This window comes from Oncorhynchus mykiss, chromosome 8, assembly GCF_057628025.1.
Source record: "Oncorhynchus mykiss isolate SJ-2025 chromosome 8, ASM5762802v1, whole genome shotgun sequence".
Classification (NCBI taxonomy): Eukaryota; Metazoa; Chordata; class Actinopteri; order Salmoniformes; family Salmonidae; genus Oncorhynchus; species Oncorhynchus mykiss.
In genome coordinates this window covers 87,395,710-87,414,366 of record NC_143029.1, presented here as the reverse complement: position 1 = coordinate 87,414,366, position 18,657 = coordinate 87,395,710, and the positions used below count along the sequence as shown (strand labels likewise).

Here is an 18,657-nt window from a genome sequence, read left to right as displayed (position 1 = left end):
TCAGCCTCAGGGCTCAGGGAGATAAGGACCTACCTGGCTGCCACAGGTGTGGCTGTGAGACAAACAATGACAAGGCCATGCACTGCATTATTGGTGCACCGACTAATTGACCATCTCTGCCTTTAGCCGTAGTAGGACTCCCATGTTCACCAGCAGGGGTTAAATAGGGGAGGGATTGTAGGGTTAGAAAGTAATAAAGGAAAATATATATTTTTTAAATATATGTATTTCCAGTGTTTCTTTATTTTTACTATTTGTACTACCTTGTAGAATAATAGTAAAGACATTTAAACTATGAAATAACACATATGGAATCATGTAGTAACCAACCAAAAAGGTGCATATTTTATATTTGAGATTCTTGCCTTGATGACAGCTTTGCACACTCTTGGCATTCTCACAACCAGCTTCATGAGGTAGTCACCTGGAATGCATTTCAAATAACAGGTGTGCCTTGATAAAAGTTAATTTGTGGAATTTATTTTGTTCGTAATGTAATGTGTTTGAGCCAATCAGTTGTGTTGTGACAAGGTAGGGGTGGTATACAGAAGATTTGGTAAAAGACCAAGTCCATATTATGGCAAGAACAGCTCAATTAAGCAAAGAGAAATGACAGTCCATCATTACTTTAAGACATGAAGGTCAGTCAATAGGGAACATCTCAAGAACTTTTAAAGTTTCTTCAAGTGCAGTCGCAAAAACCATCAAGCGCTATTTTGAAATAGCTTTGGGGGTGCTTTGCTGGTGACACTGTCAGTGATTTATTTAGAATTCAAGGCACACTTAACCAGTATGGCAACCACAGCATTCTGCAGCAATACGCCATCCCATCTGGTAGGCACTTAGTGGGACTATCATTTGTTTTTCAACAGGACAATGACCCAACACACCTCCAGGCTGTGTAAGGGAAATTTGACCAAGGAGAGTGATGGAGGGCTGCATCTAATGACCTGGCCTCCACAATCACCCTACCTCAACCCAATTGGGATGGTTTGATATTAGTTGGACCGCAGAGTGAAGGAAAAGCAGCCAACAAGTGCTCAGCATATGTGGGAACTCCTTCAAGACTGTTGGAAAAGCAGTCCAGGTAAAGCTGGTTGAGAGAATGCCAAGAGTGTGCAAAGCTGTCATCAAGGCAAAGGGTGGCTACTTTGAAGAATCTAAAATCTAAAATCTATTTTGATTTGTTTAACACTTTTTTGGTTACTACATGACTCCATACGTTTTATTTCATAGTTTTGATGTCTTCACTTGTAGATATAGTAAAAAAAACACACAAAAAACACCTTGAATGAGTAGGTGTGTCTAAACTTTTGACTGGTACTGTACATGTGTGTATATATATATATATATATATATATATATATATATATATATATATATATATATATATATATATATATATATACATACATACATACATACATACATACATACATACATACACACATATACAGTACCAGTCAAAAGTTATATATATATATATATATATATATATATATATATTTGCAAAACATAGATATGGGGGATTGGAAGTGATGCAGACAATTACATTGATGGAAGTTTCATTCTATCTGCAATATTAAAGCTGATCTACCCCCCCCCCCACCCCCAAAAAAATGTTTTCTTTAAATCACCTCTAAGTGTTCCCCCTGAGATGAAACCCCCGTTTTTTTATCTCCTAAATCCACCCTTATCTCCCAATGGACATCATAGAAGAACATTGAAAACAGAACAAAGAGCCAACAAACTCCTATCCACCACACCCCAACACTAGAGACAGACGGTCGGGGAGATGGACAGTCATACACACATGTGGATGGATTGCACCATGGTGGTTTTCACGGACAGCACTCACAGGTCTGTTTGAACTTGAAGGTCTTCTTGGACTCGTGCCACATGGTCTGGCAGTCCTCCTGTAGCTTGTAGAAGCGGGTCTTCTTCCAGGAGGAAGATCTCACCTTCAGAAGGTCTCCACCCACCAGCAGGAACTGGAGGTCTGTGTCCCCCTCCATACCTGAGGACGGGAGAGACAGAGTGTCAGGAAGATAGTAGTTACTGTATAGGCAATGAAAGGCAGGTTATTATTGGAGGTTCACGTCTCCCTCAGAAGGGAAAGATATAAAATACAGACTATCAAGACAATAAAGTGATGCTGTAAGAAGAAGACTTAGCTGGATCAATAAAAAATATATAAAGAAATAATGGAGCCTATAAGGGACAGATCGAAATGAACGGGTGAGAGGGGTGGTCCAAAATAAGGGAAGGTTGACCACGAGGGAGGGTGGTTTTTATTGGCCATAGGGGAGGGTAGGGTGGTTTTTATTGGCCACAGGGGAGGGTAGGGTGGTTTTTATTGGCCACAGGGGAGGGGAGGGTAGTTTTTATTGGCCACAGGGGAGGGTAGGGTGGTTTTTATTGGCCACAGGGGAGGGGAGGGTGGTTTTTATTGGCCACAGGGGAGGGGAGGGTAGTTTTTATTGGCCACAGGGGAGGGTAGGGTGGTTTTTATTGGCCACAGGGGAGGGGAGGGTGGTTTTTATTGGCCACAGGGGAGGGGAGGGTGGTTTTTATTGGCCATCGGGGAGGGGAAGGTGGTTTTTATTGGCCATAGGGGAGGGAGGGTGGTTTTTATTTTACTGGCGACAGGGGAGGGGAGGGTGGTTTTTATTTTACTGGCCACAGGGGAGGGTAGGGTGGTTTTTATTGGCCACAGGGGAGGGGAGGGTGGTTTTTATTGGCCACAGGGGAGGGGAGGGTGGGGTTTTATTGGCCACAGCTGAAGGGAGGGTGTTTTTTTTGCCTGTTTTGCATGTTATTTTGCCATTACTATGTGTCACATATTTTTTTTATTTCACCTTTATTTAACCAGGTAGGCAAGTTGAGAACAAGTTCTCATTTACAACTGCGACCTGGCCAAGATAAAGCAAAGCAGTTCGACAGATACAACGACACAGAGTTACACATGGAGTTTTCACATATCAGTTTTCAAACTATGTAAAAAATATACACTACCGTTCAAAAGTTTGGGGTCACTTAGAAAGTTATTTGTTTTTGAAAGAAAAGCAGATTTTTTTGTCCATTAAAATAACATCAAATTGATCAGAAATACAGTGTAGACATTGTAAATGTTGTAATGGCCTGTAACGATCGTGTGTGGTGGAAGAAGGTGAGGACCAAAGCGCAGCGTGGTAAGTGTTCATGTTTTTAATAAAATAACTGAACACTGAACAAAACAACAAACGACAAAACGAACAGTCCCGTAAGGTGAATGAAAAAACACTAAACAGGAAATAAACACCCACAACTCAAAAGTGAAACCAGGCTACCTAAGTATGATTCTCAATCAGGGACAACGATTGACAGCTGCCTCTGATTGAGAACCATACCAGGCCGAATTACAAAAAATCCCAAATTATAGAAAAAATAACATAGACAACCCACCCAACTCACGCCCTGACCATACAGAAACAAAGACATAATAAAATAACTAAGGTCAGAACGTGACATGGCCATTGTATCTGGAAACTGCAGATGTTTTTATTCATGCAATATCTACATAGGCGTACAGAGGCCCATTTCCAGCAACCATCACTCCTGCGTTCCAATGTTGTAAAGCACCATAAATCCAGAGAAAGACAGACTTTGATGACAAAATTTACCCACGAGGGACCGTCGCCCCACCTTCCTGTTCCAAGTGAGCACAGCACAACAAGGTGAGTCCAAAAATGTGAGGAACAGACAGATATTGAAGGGGAAATCAACAAAGTGAAGGGGTCCAACTGAGTCTAATATTGCGCTGATCCGCGTAATGATGGTGTAACGTCTCCTTCCATCTCACACTCTCAAACAATGTAGATCCCCTGAACGCAGCTCACTCTCCAGATCCCAATCACCTGAATTCTGATCACCTGTTCACACATCTGTATGTCATTATCACACACTATTTAGTTCAGGTCTTTGCACTTCGTCATTGTGAGGTATTGGTTGTTTTGTGACACTTCTTTCGGAGAGCTGTTTTTCCCGTAATTTAATCCTCCCGTGTATGATAGTTTTTGCCTGCCTCACTAACGATGCCTTTGGCCTATCGGATTTCTGTTATCTACCTGTTGCCTGATCTCCCGGACAATGTTACTAGCCTTTTCCCTGCCTGTACTGTTGCCTTTTTGTACCCCCTGTGTATGCCCTTCTGGCTGCCCCTGGACCCAGCTACCTGCCTCCTCCTGTGTATGACCTCCTGCCCCTGGACTCAGCTACCTGCCTCCTCCTGTGTATGACCTTCTGCCCCTGGACCCAGCTACCTGCCTCCTCCTGTGTATGACCTACTGCCTGCCCCTGGACCCAGCTACCTGCCTCCTCCTGTGTATGACCTTCTGCCCCTGGACCCAGCTACCTGCCTCCTCCTGTGTATGACCTACTGCCTGCCCCTGGACCCAGCTACCTGCCTCCTCCTGTGTATGACCTTCTGCCCCTGGACCCAGCTACCTGCCTCCTCCTGTGTATGACCTACTGCCTGCCCCTGGACCCAGCTACCTGCCTCCTCCTGTGTATGACCTTCTGCCCCTGGACCCAGCTACCTGCCTCCTCCTGTGTATGACCTACTGCCTGCCCCTGGACCCAGCTACCTGCCTCCTCCTGTGTATGACCTTCTGCCCCTGGACCCAGCTACCTGCCTCCTCCTGTGTATGACCTACTGCCTGCCCCTGGACCCAGCTACCTGCCTCCTCCTGTGTATGACCTTCTGCCCCTGGACCCAGCTACCTGCCTCCTCCTGTGTATGACCTACTGCCTGCCCCTGGACCCAGCTACCTGCCTCCTCCTGTGTATGACCTTCTGCCCCTGGACCCAGCTACCTGCCTCCTCCTGTGTATGACCTACTGCCTGCCCCAGGACCCAGCTACCTGCCTCCTCCTGTGTATGACCTTCTGCCCCTGGACCCAGCTACCTGCCTCCTCCTGTGTATGACCTACTGCCTGCCCCTGGACCCAGCTACCTGCCTCCTCCTGTGTATGACCTTCTGCCCCTGGACCCAGCTACCTGCCTCCTCCTGTGTATGACCTACTGCCTGCCCCTGGACCCAGCTACCTGCCTCCTCCTGTGTATGACCTTCTGCCCCTGGACCCAGCTACCTGCCTCCTCCTGTGTATGACCTTCTGCCCCTGGACCCAGCTACCTGCCTCCTCCTGTGTATGACCTACTGCCTGCCCCTGGACCCAGCTACCTGCCTCCTCCTGTGTATGACCTTCTGCCCCTGGACCCAGCTACCTGCCTCCTCCTGTGTATGACCTACTGCCTGCCCCTGGACCCAGCTAACTGCCTCCTCCTGTGTATGACCTTCTGCCCCTGGACCCAGCTACCTGCCTCCTCCTGTGTATGACCTACTGCCTGCCCCTGGACCCAGCTACCTGCCTCCTCCTGTGTATGACCTTCTGCCCCTGGACCCAGCTACCTGCCTCCTCCTGTGTATGACCTACTGCCCCTGGACCCAGCTACCTGCCTCCTCCTGTGTATGACCTTCTGCCCCTGGACCCAGCTACCTGCCTCCTCCTGTGTATGACCTACTGCCTGCCCCTGGACCCAGCTACCTGCCTCCTCCTGTGTATGACCTTCTGCCCCTGGACCCAGCTACCTGCCTCCTCCTGTGTATGACCTACTGCCCCTGGACCCAGCTACCTGCCTCCTCCTGTGTATGACCTTCTGCCCCTGGACCCAGCTACCTGCCTCCTCCTGTGTATGACCTTCTGCCCCTGGACCCAGCTACCTGCCTCCTCCTGTGTATGACCTACTGCCCCTGGACCCAGCTACCTGCCTCCTCCTGTGTATGACCTTCTGCCCCTGGACCCAGCTACCTGCCTCCTCCTGTGTATGACCTACTGCCCCTGGACCCAGCTACCTGCCTCCTCCTGTGTATGACCTTCTGCCCCTGGAACCAGCTACCTGCCTCCTCCTGTGTATGACCTTCTGCCCCTGGACCCAGCTACCTGCCTCCTCCTGTGTATGACCTTCTGCCCCTGGACCCAGCTACCTGCCTCCTCTTGTGTATGACCTTCTGCCCCTGGACCCAGCTACCTGCCTCCTCCTGTGTATGACCTACTGCCCCTGGACCCAGCTACCTGCCTCCTCCTGTGTATGACCTACTGCCTGCCCCTGGACCCAGCTACCTGCCTCCTCCTGTGTATGACCTTCTGCCCCTGGACCCAGCTACCTGCCTCCTCCTGTGTATGACCTTCTGCCCCTGGACCCAGCTACCTGCCTCCTCCTGTGTATGACCTTCTGCCTGCCCCTGGACCCAGCTACCTGCCTCCTCCTGTGTATGACCTTCTGCCCCTGGACCCAGCTACCTGCCTCCTCCTGTGTATGACCTTCTGCCCCTGGACCCAGCTACCTGCCTCCTCCTGTGTATGACCTTCTGCCCCTGGACCCAGCTACCTGCCTCCTCCTGTGTATGACCTACTGCCCCTGGACCCAGCTACCTGCCTCCTCCTGTGTATGACCTTCTGCCTGCCCCTGGACCCAGCTACCTGCCTCCTCCTGTGTATGACCTACTGCCTGCCCCTGGACCCAGCTACCTGCCTCCTCCTGTGTATGACCTACTGCCTGCCCCTGGACCCAGCTACCTGCCTCCTCCTGTGTATGACCTACTGCCTGCCCCTGGACCCAGCTACCTGCCTCCTCCTGTGTATAACCTACTGCCTGCCCCTGGACCCAGCTACCTGCCTCCTCCTGTGTATGACCTTCTGCCCCTGGACCCAGCTACCTGCCTCCTCCTGTGTATGACCTACTGCCTGCCCCTGGACCCAGCTACCTGCCTCCTCCTGTGTATGACCTTCTGCCCCTGGACCCAGCTACCTGCCTCCTCCTGTGTATGACCTTCTGTCCCTGGACCCAGCTACCTGCCTCCTCCTGTGTATGACCTACTGCCTGTCCCTGGACCCAGCTACCTGCCTCCTCCTGTGGTCCTTCACAAATAAACACCTGCTGCGCCCTGCGAATGAAACCAGCTCTCTGTCTCCCATCGTGTTCATTACAGATGGTGACAGGTGTGCGTAATGATGGGCAGCCTGAGGGGGAGCGGAAGCAGGCGTGACAGAAATGTTAAATGATTTATAGTTCTATTTTTTGATACATTTAAAACCAAATACTTTTATTAAAGTAGTATTTACTGGATGACTTTCCCTTCTACTTGAGTCCTTTTCTTTTAAGGTATCTTTAACTTTTACTCAAGTATGATAATTGGGTACTTTTTCCACCACTGCTATTTGCTTGGCTAGTTATAGCCTAATGTTAGCTAGCTAACATTGAACCTGGTTGGTTAGCTACCTGCAGATTCATGCAGGGTAGTATTGTCGTGAGTTGGGATTATGGTTCATTGTTTAACTAGCTAGCTAGCTACATATCTACGGGACATGTGGAGGTATCCATTTCAATAGAATGTCACTGCGACAACTGTTGATAGACATAGCTGGTAAATTCGCTCTGGCTATCTACTCCGATTTCAGACCACGGGTAAGATAGTCTAGCTAGCTTCATTTTCATATAGGACATGTTTCTAATTCTGACATAAAGTATTTTCATTTCAAGTGAGTGTGTACTGTTAGCTAGCTAGCTGAAGAGAAGAAGAAGAAGAGCTCTCCAGTAGATGCCAAAACCAAAAGGCCATTTTCTCAAAAGTTTATCAACTTTCAAAGCAGAATTACTTTCCCGTTGTTCCTCAAATGCAGTGTATGATATACCATTTTGTAGCTTTGCGTCTCTGCTTTTATTCAACGTAAAAATTAAAAAAATAAACACAATTTCAAATTTTGCTACATAAGACTGAATCAAGGTGGTCGGTCACATATGTATTTTTTCCTGTTGGACCAGTCTGTCTCCTAACCTCATTCGAAATGGTTATAGTGAGTTTCCAGTGATCAGATCTTCACGTTTTTAGTTGTTTTAGGTTTGTTTAGGTTACTCCACATCATGGCCCCCAGACACACCAGGTTTAACTAAATAGATATAAGTGTCACTGATGTTGACCGTTTGTATATTCTGGGGCACTTTATAATAACGCCACGAAATAAAGCATTTGTCATTTATTAATAATGTACTCCATCCATAATATGTGTAATATAGGTCCTTATAAACCATTTACTAAACTGGTCTTGACAAATCAAATCCATCAATCAATCCCAACATGTGCAGCAACCAATTGATGAATGGAAAGAGGCCAACTGTTACAAAACACCAAAATGTTTAATGAACTTCTGAGATTGTCAAGACCAGTCTTTGATATTGGTAGGGAGGGATGTATTTTCTGTTTGTCAACATTGACATAGTCTGTTTATTGTGGTGTTGAATAACACAAACCATGATTTTCAAGGGCCTTATGTCGCTATGCTTTGTTTATTGGTTGTGTGGTGTATTGGAATAGTAACCTGTTGGTGGAGAATTCGTTGCATATATTTTATATAATTAGAAATATGGCATCAAAATGTAGAAAATCTGATTTCCCCCCTAGCTGATCATTGTCTGCAGTCGGCTCTGATTGTAGTGTAATGAAACAGGCAGGGAGAGTGAGCTCGTCTGTGGTGGTCGGTGAACCCGTAACCTTCTGGCCATGAGCCCTGTGTGGCATCAACTGTGCCACAAAAGCATGCTGAAGTGGTGAAGTCGTTACATAAACATTTATAAACATTGCTGGGGCAGCAGGTAGTCTAGTGGTTAGAGCGTTGGGCCAGTAACCTGAAAGGTTGCTAAGATCAAATCCCCAAGCTGACAAGGTAAAAATCTGTCGTTCTGACCCTGAACAAGGACGTTAACCCAATGTTCCTAGGTCATCATTGTAAAAAATAATTTGTTCTTAACTGACTTGCCTAGTTAAATAAACACAAGGTTGCTGTACTTCTTTTTGGTCGTAAGCATTATTTTGGTTTAATTCTATACAGTACAAGGGGAGGGTCATGTGATAATATTTCATGTTGGGGGGGTATTTTTATTCATGACACCTTGAGTTGGACCAGTCTGTCCCCTAACCTCATTCGAAATGGTTATAGTGAGCTTCCAGTGATCAGATCTTCACGTTTTTAGTTGTTTTAGGTTTGTTTAGGTTACTCCACATCATGGCCCCCAGACACACCAAGTTTAACTAAATAGATATAATTGTCACTGATGTTGACCGTTTGTATATTCTGGGGCATTTTATAATAACGCCACGAAATAAAGCATTTGTCATTTATTAATAATGTACTCTAACCATAATATGTGTAATATAGGTCCTTATAAACCATTTACTAATCATTAGTTATTAAGTATTTGTGTGTGGCCTCATCAAAAGCGTGAGCTATATAATCTTTATAAATAGTGTAGCGACCCTGGTGTATGATCGCGGGTATCGACTTCCGCCACTTGAGCTTGTTTTTTAATGTATTATTAAACAGTAACATGCAAAACATAAACATAACAGCCTGGACGAATCCATAAAAAAATATGAGAAAAAAAACCAACACAAATCTTGCTTCAGTGTAATGAAACAGGCAAGGAGTGCGGCCCGAGCCCTCAACCATCTGGCCCATAGCCACGCGAAAATCGACTGTGCCACAAAACCATGCTTCAGTGGCAGAGTCGATATCCGCACATATACACCAGGGTCGCTACAATACTATATAACTGTAGGGAGTATGGAAAGAGTGCTATTGAATTTAGATAGTGTAGGGATATAGAGCTTTTGAATGTTAGATACTCTGGGCCTTTTTACGTGATAGAAAGACTTGAAAAGGTGTCAATAGTGAAAGTCGTGCCAGCTGATCCCAGGTACTACTGCCTCCATACAGGCATTGGAAGTGCTATGCCTATTAGGTGACCTAGTGATCATGTGTCACAGTATATGTTGGCTACAGTCGCAGGTAGAAACAGCTGTCAAATGGTTGACACAACATCTTACAATATCACAGGTGTTCCCGTGGGTTAGATAAGTAAACTTACCCAACAGTTTGACATTTAAACGCGTAACCTTCTTGCTTTTTTCATTATGAAGTAATTCCTCGGATCTGGTGCGTTTGGGCTGCCTTTGTATGCATTGCATTGTGACTTCAATTCCTTACAAATAGTATCCGTTGTTACAAATAGTATCCGTTGTTACAAAACAAAAGTGTCTTGTCAGCGAGAATCCTATTCGTGCTTGGCGTTTTGAAAGGATATTTCTTAAAGGGCGTGTACTACTCAAGGGTAAAAGTTCACTAATCATTTTACAGTCAACTCCACTCCTCAGTAAAGCGATAGGCAAATACTGGTTACGGTAAGGAGAAAGCATCTGTTACGTGTTTTCGCGGTTTCACTGCGTGTACAGTACACTATCATTTTTTTTTAAAACACACAATTAAAAAATGCCACTGTGTTACTGTCCTGATACTGGCTGCATATGCTATTAGATGGTTATGCTCGGTTTAAATCAGCATCATTTTAACCAAAGTGTCTAGTATACTAAGTAGCCCTATGCCATCATTCATAAGGACAGTGGCTATTGGACAGATGTTTATGATCAATATCATGAATGATGGCGTACTATTTATAGGAGTCATACTATAAGAGATGGCATCTGCCAAATGTGATTATTTTCATTATGGCCTTACCTTACCTTACTTTGCCTGAGACAGCTGTACTTAGATGGTATTGATAATAAGACTAGGTTGCCCTCTTGCGGTGAGATTCTAGAAGACATTGTGTGCAGGGCCGGTTCCAGGCATTTGCGGACTCAGTTGGGTCTCAATTTACCAGTTAGATTTGCAGCGGTAAAATATTTTGCCGCGAGGTGGGGAGGCCTCCCAACCAAATTTCACGTTGGGCCCCCAAAAGGCTAGATTGTATGAAAAGGATATAACCGCCATCATTGCAGGTTATTTTGTCATCTCCTTACAATTATGAAATGTCTTATTGTTTTGTTGTGCAGAATGAAGTTATAACCCTGCCAGCAGCTACTGTAAACATCATACCATTGAATGGGGAGTATGGTGAGTATCATATGGAAACCAGAAAGTGAGCCACATAATGATTCAGACTGAGACAAACAAGAATTAGGCTAGATATTTAGCTAGAAGAGGATTGGTTCGCTTCACTCTCAACTGCCTGCCATTTCCTAGCTCAGCTGAATTCAAAATGGACCACTAACCACTATCCCATAGCCACTATCCTGTACTAGGGATGTGTCAAACGGACCATTTTTCTTAACGTTTAAAAGGCCATTTTTTTTCTCGGTTTTCCGCTAAAACGATAGGAACAATTCATAAAATGTCACGTTTAATTTACAATGAAGAACATATTACGTATGTTTGACCGCAGGAGCCGGGAAATTAAGTTATCTAACGTTACTTCCACCCCGTACTGACATAGAACGCAGCTACAGTAACATGTCTATAGCGACAATTGATAACTTTTCAGACAATAATAAATGGAAAAAAGTGCCGCATCAGGTCTGTACCTTGTCAGACAGTAGAATTCTGCTCCGGCGTCAAAATGTTATGTATTTATTCCCTGACAACAATAAACGTCGCTGATTGATGTGCTGCTATGTTTTTTTAATGCAGTTTTTTTTATTGTATGGTAGCTAGATGTGTTTTATTTATACTAAATGTCTTGGTAAATCACGGTATTTGACAAACATTAAAGTACTGTTTTAGGAGAGTGGTATGCGCGCAGTTTGATATTATATGATTGACAGTTCTGGTTGCCGAGTGATGGATTTTAGTCCCGCTTTACAAACAAGTTATTAAATGTCCGTTCATATCACCAGACAAGTTTTTTTGAAAAACCGTAGTGTAGCCTACACTCACAGACAAACAAAGATGCCGTAGCCGAGGCGCTGTCCTATAGCCCCTGTCCCATAGCCGTTGTCCTATAGCCGCTGTCCAATAGCCTCTGTCCAATAGCCACTGTCCTATAGCCCCTGTCCTATAGCCGCTGTCCTATAGCCCCTGTCCCATAGCCGTTGTCCCATAGCCGCTGTCCAATAGCCTCTGTCCTATAGCCGCTGTCCTATAGCCTCTGTCCTATAGCCGCGGTCCTATAGCCTCTGTCCAATAGCCGCTGTCCTATAGCATCTGTCCAATAGCCACTGTCCTATAGCCCCTGTCCTATAGCCGCTGTCCTATAGCCGCTGTCCTATAGCCGCTGTCCAATAGCCACTGTCCTATAGCCACTGTTCTATCCTTATATTTAGATAAGGCTATGGATACACCTATCCAATTGTGTCAGACCGACAGAAGTGCCCAGTAGTAGGGGATAGGGGCTAGGGGTCAAACAGAAGTACCCAACAGTAGGGCCTAGGGGTCAAACAGAGGTGCCCAGCAGTAGGGGTTAGGTATTAAACAGAGGTGCCCAGCAGTAGGGGGTAGGTATTCAAAAGAAGTGCCCAGTAGTAGGGGATAGGGGCTAGGGGTCAAACAGAAGTACCCAGCAGTAGGGGGTAGGTATTAAACAGAGGTGCCCAGTAGTTTGGGATAGGGGCTGAGGGTCCATGGACTGTATTGGATATAGGGCATAGAGTCTAGACGGTCCAGACCAAGGCCACGCCTTTTGCCTACAGGTGGAATGCAATTAAACCAAAACCTCACACATATATTTTTTCAAATCCAAGTGTGCCCTCATGTAACAGTATAATTTTAGACCGTCCCCTCGCCCATACCCGGGCGCGAACTAGGGACCTTCTGCACACATCAACAGTCACCCTCGAAGCATCGTTACCCATCGCTCCACAAAAGCCGCGGCCCTTGCAGAGCAAGGGGAACTACTACTTCAAGGTCTCAGAGCAAGTGACGTCACTGATTGAAACGCTATTTAGCGCCCACGCTAACTAAGCTAGCCGTTTCACATCCGTTACACTCACCTTTGACCTTCCTCCTTTTTCCGCAGCAACCAGTAATCCGGGTCAACAGCATCAATGTAACAGTACAAGTTTAGACCGTCCCCTCGCCCATACCCGGGCGCGAACTAGGGACCTTCTGCACACATCAACAGTCACCCTCGAAGCATCGTTACCCATCGCTCCACAAAAGCCGAGGCCCTTGCAGAGCAAGGGGAACTACTACTTCAAGGTCTCAGAGCAAGTGACGTCACTGATTGAAACGCTATTTAGCGCCCACGCTAACTAAGCTAGCCGTTTCACATCCGTTACACTCACCCCCCTTTTGACCTTCCTCCTTTTTCCGCAGCAACTAGTAATCCGGGTCACGGCACCAATGTAACAGTATAATTTTAGACCGTCCCCTCGCCCATACCCGGGCGCGAACTAGGGACCTTCTGCACACATCAACAGTCACCCTCGAAGCATCGTTACCCATCGCTCCACAAAAGCCGCGGCCCTTGCAGAGCAAGGGGAACTACTACTTCAAGGTGTCAGAGCAAGTGACGTCACTGATTGAAACGCTATTTAGCGTCCACGCTAACTAAGCTAGCCGTTTCACATCCGTTACACTCAGACAAAAGTTGTGTTAGTGTTGTTGTGTGGGCAGTTGGTAAAGAATATGGGGGATGATGATGTTCACATTTCATACCCACCCCATGGAACTTATCCCCATGGAACATATCCCCATGGAACTTATCCCCATGGAACTTATCCCCATGGAACATATCCCCATGGAACTTATCCCCATGGAACTTATCCCCGTGGAACTTATCCCCGTGGAACTTATCCCCATGGAACTTATCCCCGTGGAACTTATCCCCATGGAACTTATCTCCATGGAACTTATCCACATGGAACTTATCTCCATGGAACTTATCCCCGTGGAACTTACCCCTGTGGAACTTATCCCCATGGAACTTATCTCCATGGAACTTATCCACATGGAACTTATCTCCATGGAACTTATCCCCATGGAACTTATCCCCATGGAACTTATCCCCGTGGAACTTATCCCCATGGAACTTATCTCCATGGAACTTATCTCCATGGAACTTATCCCAATGGAACTTATCTCCATGGAACATATCTCCATGGAACATATCCCCATGGAACTTATCTCCATGGAACATATCCACATGGAACTTATCCCCATGGAACATATCCCCATGGAACTTATTCCCATGGAACTTATCTCCATGGAACTTATCCCCATGGAACTTATCTCCATGGAACATATCTCCATGGAACTTATCCCCATGGAATTTATCCACATGGAACTTATTCCCATGGAACATATCCCCATGGAACTTATCCCCATGGAACTTATCCCCATGGAACTTATCCCCATGGAACTTATCCCCATGGAACATATCCCCATGGAACTTATCCCCATGGAACTTATCCCCGTGGAACTTATCCCCATGGAACTTATCTCCATGGAACTTATCCACATGGAACATATCCCCATGGAACTTATCCCCATGGAACTTATCCCCGTGGAACTTATCCCTGTGGAACTTACCCCTGTGGAACTTATCCCCATGGAACTTATCTCCATGGAACTTATCCACATGGAACTTATCCCCATGGAACTTATCCCCATGGAACTTATCTCCATGGAACTTATCCCCATGGAACTTATCTCCATGGAACTTATCCCCATGGAACTTATCCCCATGGAACTTATCTCCATGGAACTTATTCCCATGGAACTTATCTCCATGGAACTTATCCCCATGGAACTTATCTCCATGGAACTTATCCCCATGGAACTTATCTCCATGGAACTTATCCCCATGGAACTTATCCCCATGGAACTTATCTCCATGGAACTTATTCCCATGGAACTTATCTCCATGGAACTTATCCCCATGGAACTTATCTCCATGGAACTTATCCCCATGGAACTTATCTCCATGGAACTTATCCCCATGGAACATATCCCCATGGAACTTATTCCCATGGAACTTATCTCCATGGAACTTATCCCCATGGAAATTATCTCCATGGAACATATCCACATGGAACTTATCCCCATGGAACATATCCCCATGGAACTTATCCCCATGGAACTTATCTCCATGGAACTTATCCCCATGGAACATATCCCCATGGAACTTATTCCCATGGAACTTATCTCCATGGAACTTATCCCCATGGAACTTATCTCCATGGAACATATCCACATGGAACTTATCCCCATGGAACATATCCCCATGGAACTTATTCCCATGGAACTTATCTACATGGAACTTATCCCCATGGAACTTATCTCCATGGAACATATCCCCATGGAACATATCCCCATGGAACATATCCACATGTAACTTATCCCCAGGGAACTTATCTCCATGGAACATATCCACATGGAACTTATCACCATGGAACATATCCACATGGAACATATCCACATGGAACATATTCACATGGAACATTCCCCCATGGAACTTATCCCCATGGAACATATCTCCATGGAACATATTTATCTATTTGATTTAGATGAGAGCAGTGGGATTGACTGAAATACAGTACATACATACATACATACTGACGCTGGTTATTGAGAAATAATGGGTGTTGATTCATGTAGGTTATGGCTGTGTATTATATTACCCTATGAGTAACCATTATGACTAACAGGATAACAGCTTCCTGTAATTATACACCTGCCGTAAACTATTTGGAATGTTGTTGGTCAAGACCATCACAATCAACAGTTGTACATTTAAATGAGTAAAACAACGAAAACAAATCAAAACATATCCTATTCAAGTTGCTTCAGATGACAAAATGTAACCTTTTTTAAAACGTCTAGATCAATAAATGATTTAATTCATCATTAAAAAAAGAACAAAGTCTGTAGCTTTTACCGTGTTTGTCGTTTATCCCATTTGTTTCCATTATGTCAAATGTTCTTGTGCCTATGATAGTACCGGGGAAAGTTGTCCGTCCTCTCTATCCGTCCTCCATCCTCCGAAGGCCACTCCCAATCCTGCTCTCTGTCGTGTGCGTAGTTACGCGTGCCTCGGATAGCCTAAAATCATTGTTTTTCTTATTCAAAGAGTACAATATAACATCCTCAAAAACATGATCAAAGTAAGGTTAGTTCTGAGGGCAGGTACTTTTCCTGTGGAAGATTGAAATGCCACTCCTCCTCCCCGTCTGTTGTCAACGAGTGATGTCCCTGGCATCGTGGACCAGTTTTGGGTTACTCCTTACGATACCATTTTCGTGCGAAGTCAACACTAAATGCAAAACATACTTTCAGAGTGACTTCATTGTGAAACAATTCTGTAGTGTCAACCGTCCTATTTATATTCAGAATGTATCAAATGTAGATGGATCAGTAAAATAATAACTTAAGTCAGCTGGGCTATAGGTTCGGTTGGGCAGTCAGTGTAACTGTAAATGTAGCCTGCCCACTCAGAATGTCACAGATGACAAGTGATTGATCAATGATTCTCCGTTCGCAGAATCACTAGCGATCTCTAAGACAGCTGGCCCTCTGCCCCATTTCCAATGGGAATTATTGGAGGCTCATAATTGGAATGACTCGCGCGTTCTCTCACCAATCACAGACATCTTGACCTGAAAGAAGCCAGACCGGTCTCAAAGCATAACCTGAGGCTAATATCTTCCCTTGGTTACAGTGGCTGGCAACCGTTTGAAAGAATGTTTAAACAATAGGAAAGGTGGAGCAGGTGACAGACAGCCTAGTAAAGTATTTCATAAGGATCTACTGTGTGTTGTTATTGTCCAGTTTAAAGAATAGAGGTCAGCTAAGTTGTTATGTTTTCATGCATACATTTTTTTTTGGTCCAGACAGTACATATTTTAACCAATGGGTATGTAATGATGTCATGTTTATTGGTCTGTGGTTAATCCAGACGGTCTGTGGTAAAAGCATGGGAATGTAAAGCAACCTGCAGGACAAACCGTTTTCATGTACTTATCTTCAACTATACTCTGTGCATTCAAAGCCTGGCCCATATACTGTATATATATATATATATTTACATTTTTTGTCATTTTGCAGATGCTCTTATCCAGAGCGATTAACATGCGCAATTAGTGTTAAGTGCCTTGCTCAAGGGCACGTCGACAGCTTTTTCCACCTAGTCAGCTCGGGGATTTGAACTAGCAACCTTTCGGTGACTGGTCCAACACCCTTAACCACTAGGCTACCTGCCGCCATCATGGATGTTGGCAGATGGTTAACCAAAAATGACAGTGCACCCGCATCACACTTAACTTGATTTGGACCATTGACCCCTGACCCCTGGTCAAGTTATCCATCTGGAGAACAACTCGGCCAGTATGTTTAAAGATGGCACTAGACGAAAGTAAAGAGCAACTCCAGGAGATGTGCTTTAAAGGTTGATTCATATGGGCCTACTCTCTTTTACTGGTGTTCCTGCACTGGTGGTGCTCCTAACTAAAGGTTAGAGTACTGGTGGTGCTCCTAACTAAAGGTTATAGCACTGGTGGTGCTCCTAACTAAAGGTTAGAGTACTGGTGGTGCTCCTAACTAAAGGTTAGAGTACTGGTGGTGCTCCTAACTAAAGGTTATAGCACTGGTGGTGCTCCTAACTAAAGGTTAGAGTACTGGTGGTGCTCCTAACTAAAGGTTAGAGTACTGGTGGTGCTCCTAACTAAAGGTTAGAGTACTGGTGGTGCTCCTAACTAAAGGTTAGAGTACTGGTGGTGCTCCTAACTAAAGGTTATAGCACTGGTGGTGCTCCTAACTAAAGGTTATAGTACTGGTGGTGCTCCTAACTAAAGGTTATAGCACTGGTGGTGCTCCTAACTAAAGGTTAGAGTACTGGTGGTGCTCCTAACTAAAGGTTAGAGTACTGGTGGTGCTCCTAACTAAAGGTTAGAGTACTGGTGGTGCTCCTAACTAAAGGTTAGAGTACTGGTGGTGCTCCTAACTAAAGGTTATGGCACTGGTGGTGCTCCTAACTAAAGGTTAGAGTACTGGTGGTGCTCCTAACTAAAGGTTATAGCACTGGTGGTGCTCCTAACTAAAGGTTAGAGTACTGGTGGTGCTCCTAACTAAAGGTTAGAGTACTAGGGGAGCACCATGCACTACTACCAATAAAAAAGTTATTTTAGAGCCGGGCCCTGCCCCCAACCCAGTTCCCCCAGACAATAGTGATGGAGAGGCAAGTTGCCGGCTGGATGCCGGGGGAGCTTGTGGCCCTCAGCACTTCCCTTTCAGGCCAGGCTTACCTCTGGGCGGCGCTCAGTCAGCACAGCAGGGCACAGGGATCATTAACACACAGGGATTAGTGTGCTTTTACACAGGGACAGGGCCTCACTTCTGGGAAGAGGGAAGAGGCATCCCCATACAAATGTAGGATCATAATTTGATCACCCTGTTGCAGGAGTGTATTTGAGGTTTAAAAAGGCTTCTGAAGTTTATAATTTTTATGTAGAAATTTCGGACTTGATTTTCCCTTAAAAAAATGTATCAAAAATATAAATGAATTAAAATCCACTTAATAATTCGCATTTCCTGTTGCTGCAGGGCTATTTTCCTGCTGTAGCAAACTGGCTCAAATTAAGATCCCACATCTGTAGATATGGAACCCTAGAATTCCCATCTTCTGATGAATGGTCTGTGGGCATCCCTCTCTCCCAAGCTATAGAGGTCGATGGAAAGGCATGCTCAACCCTCTCCAAAGCCATCACATTATTAGAAAAACTGGGGGAGACAAATCCAACATCCAGGAAGAGAACCAGAGTAGTAATGTGTTGCATTGGATTTGAGCGTGCAC

The 18,657-nt window shown here is 45.2% G+C and overlaps 1 protein-coding gene across 2 annotated transcripts in view; it reads right to left on the bottom strand.

Moving 5' to 3' along the window:
- Positions 1 to 16,062, bottom strand: part of LOC110530835 (1-phosphatidylinositol 4,5-bisphosphate phosphodiesterase delta-1) — a 45,672-nt gene extending 29,610 nt beyond the window's left edge. Inside the window, exons 1-2 of one of the 2 annotated variants that reach the window (XM_036986605.2) lie at positions 15,748 to 16,062; positions 1,859 to 2,017 (exon numbers count right to left, since the gene is read on the bottom strand). In XM_036986605.2, the coding sequence (XP_036842500.2) occupies positions 1,859 to 2,017; positions 15,748 to 15,778 (190 nt within the window). In that variant the 5' untranslated portion in view covers positions 15,779 to 16,062. Of the gene's footprint in view, positions 1 to 1,858; positions 2,018 to 9,963; positions 10,318 to 15,747 lie in introns of those variants that run through there. The other variant, XM_036986604.2, reaches the window with a different exon arrangement.
- Positions 16,063 to 18,657: the final 2,595 nt, after the last annotated feature.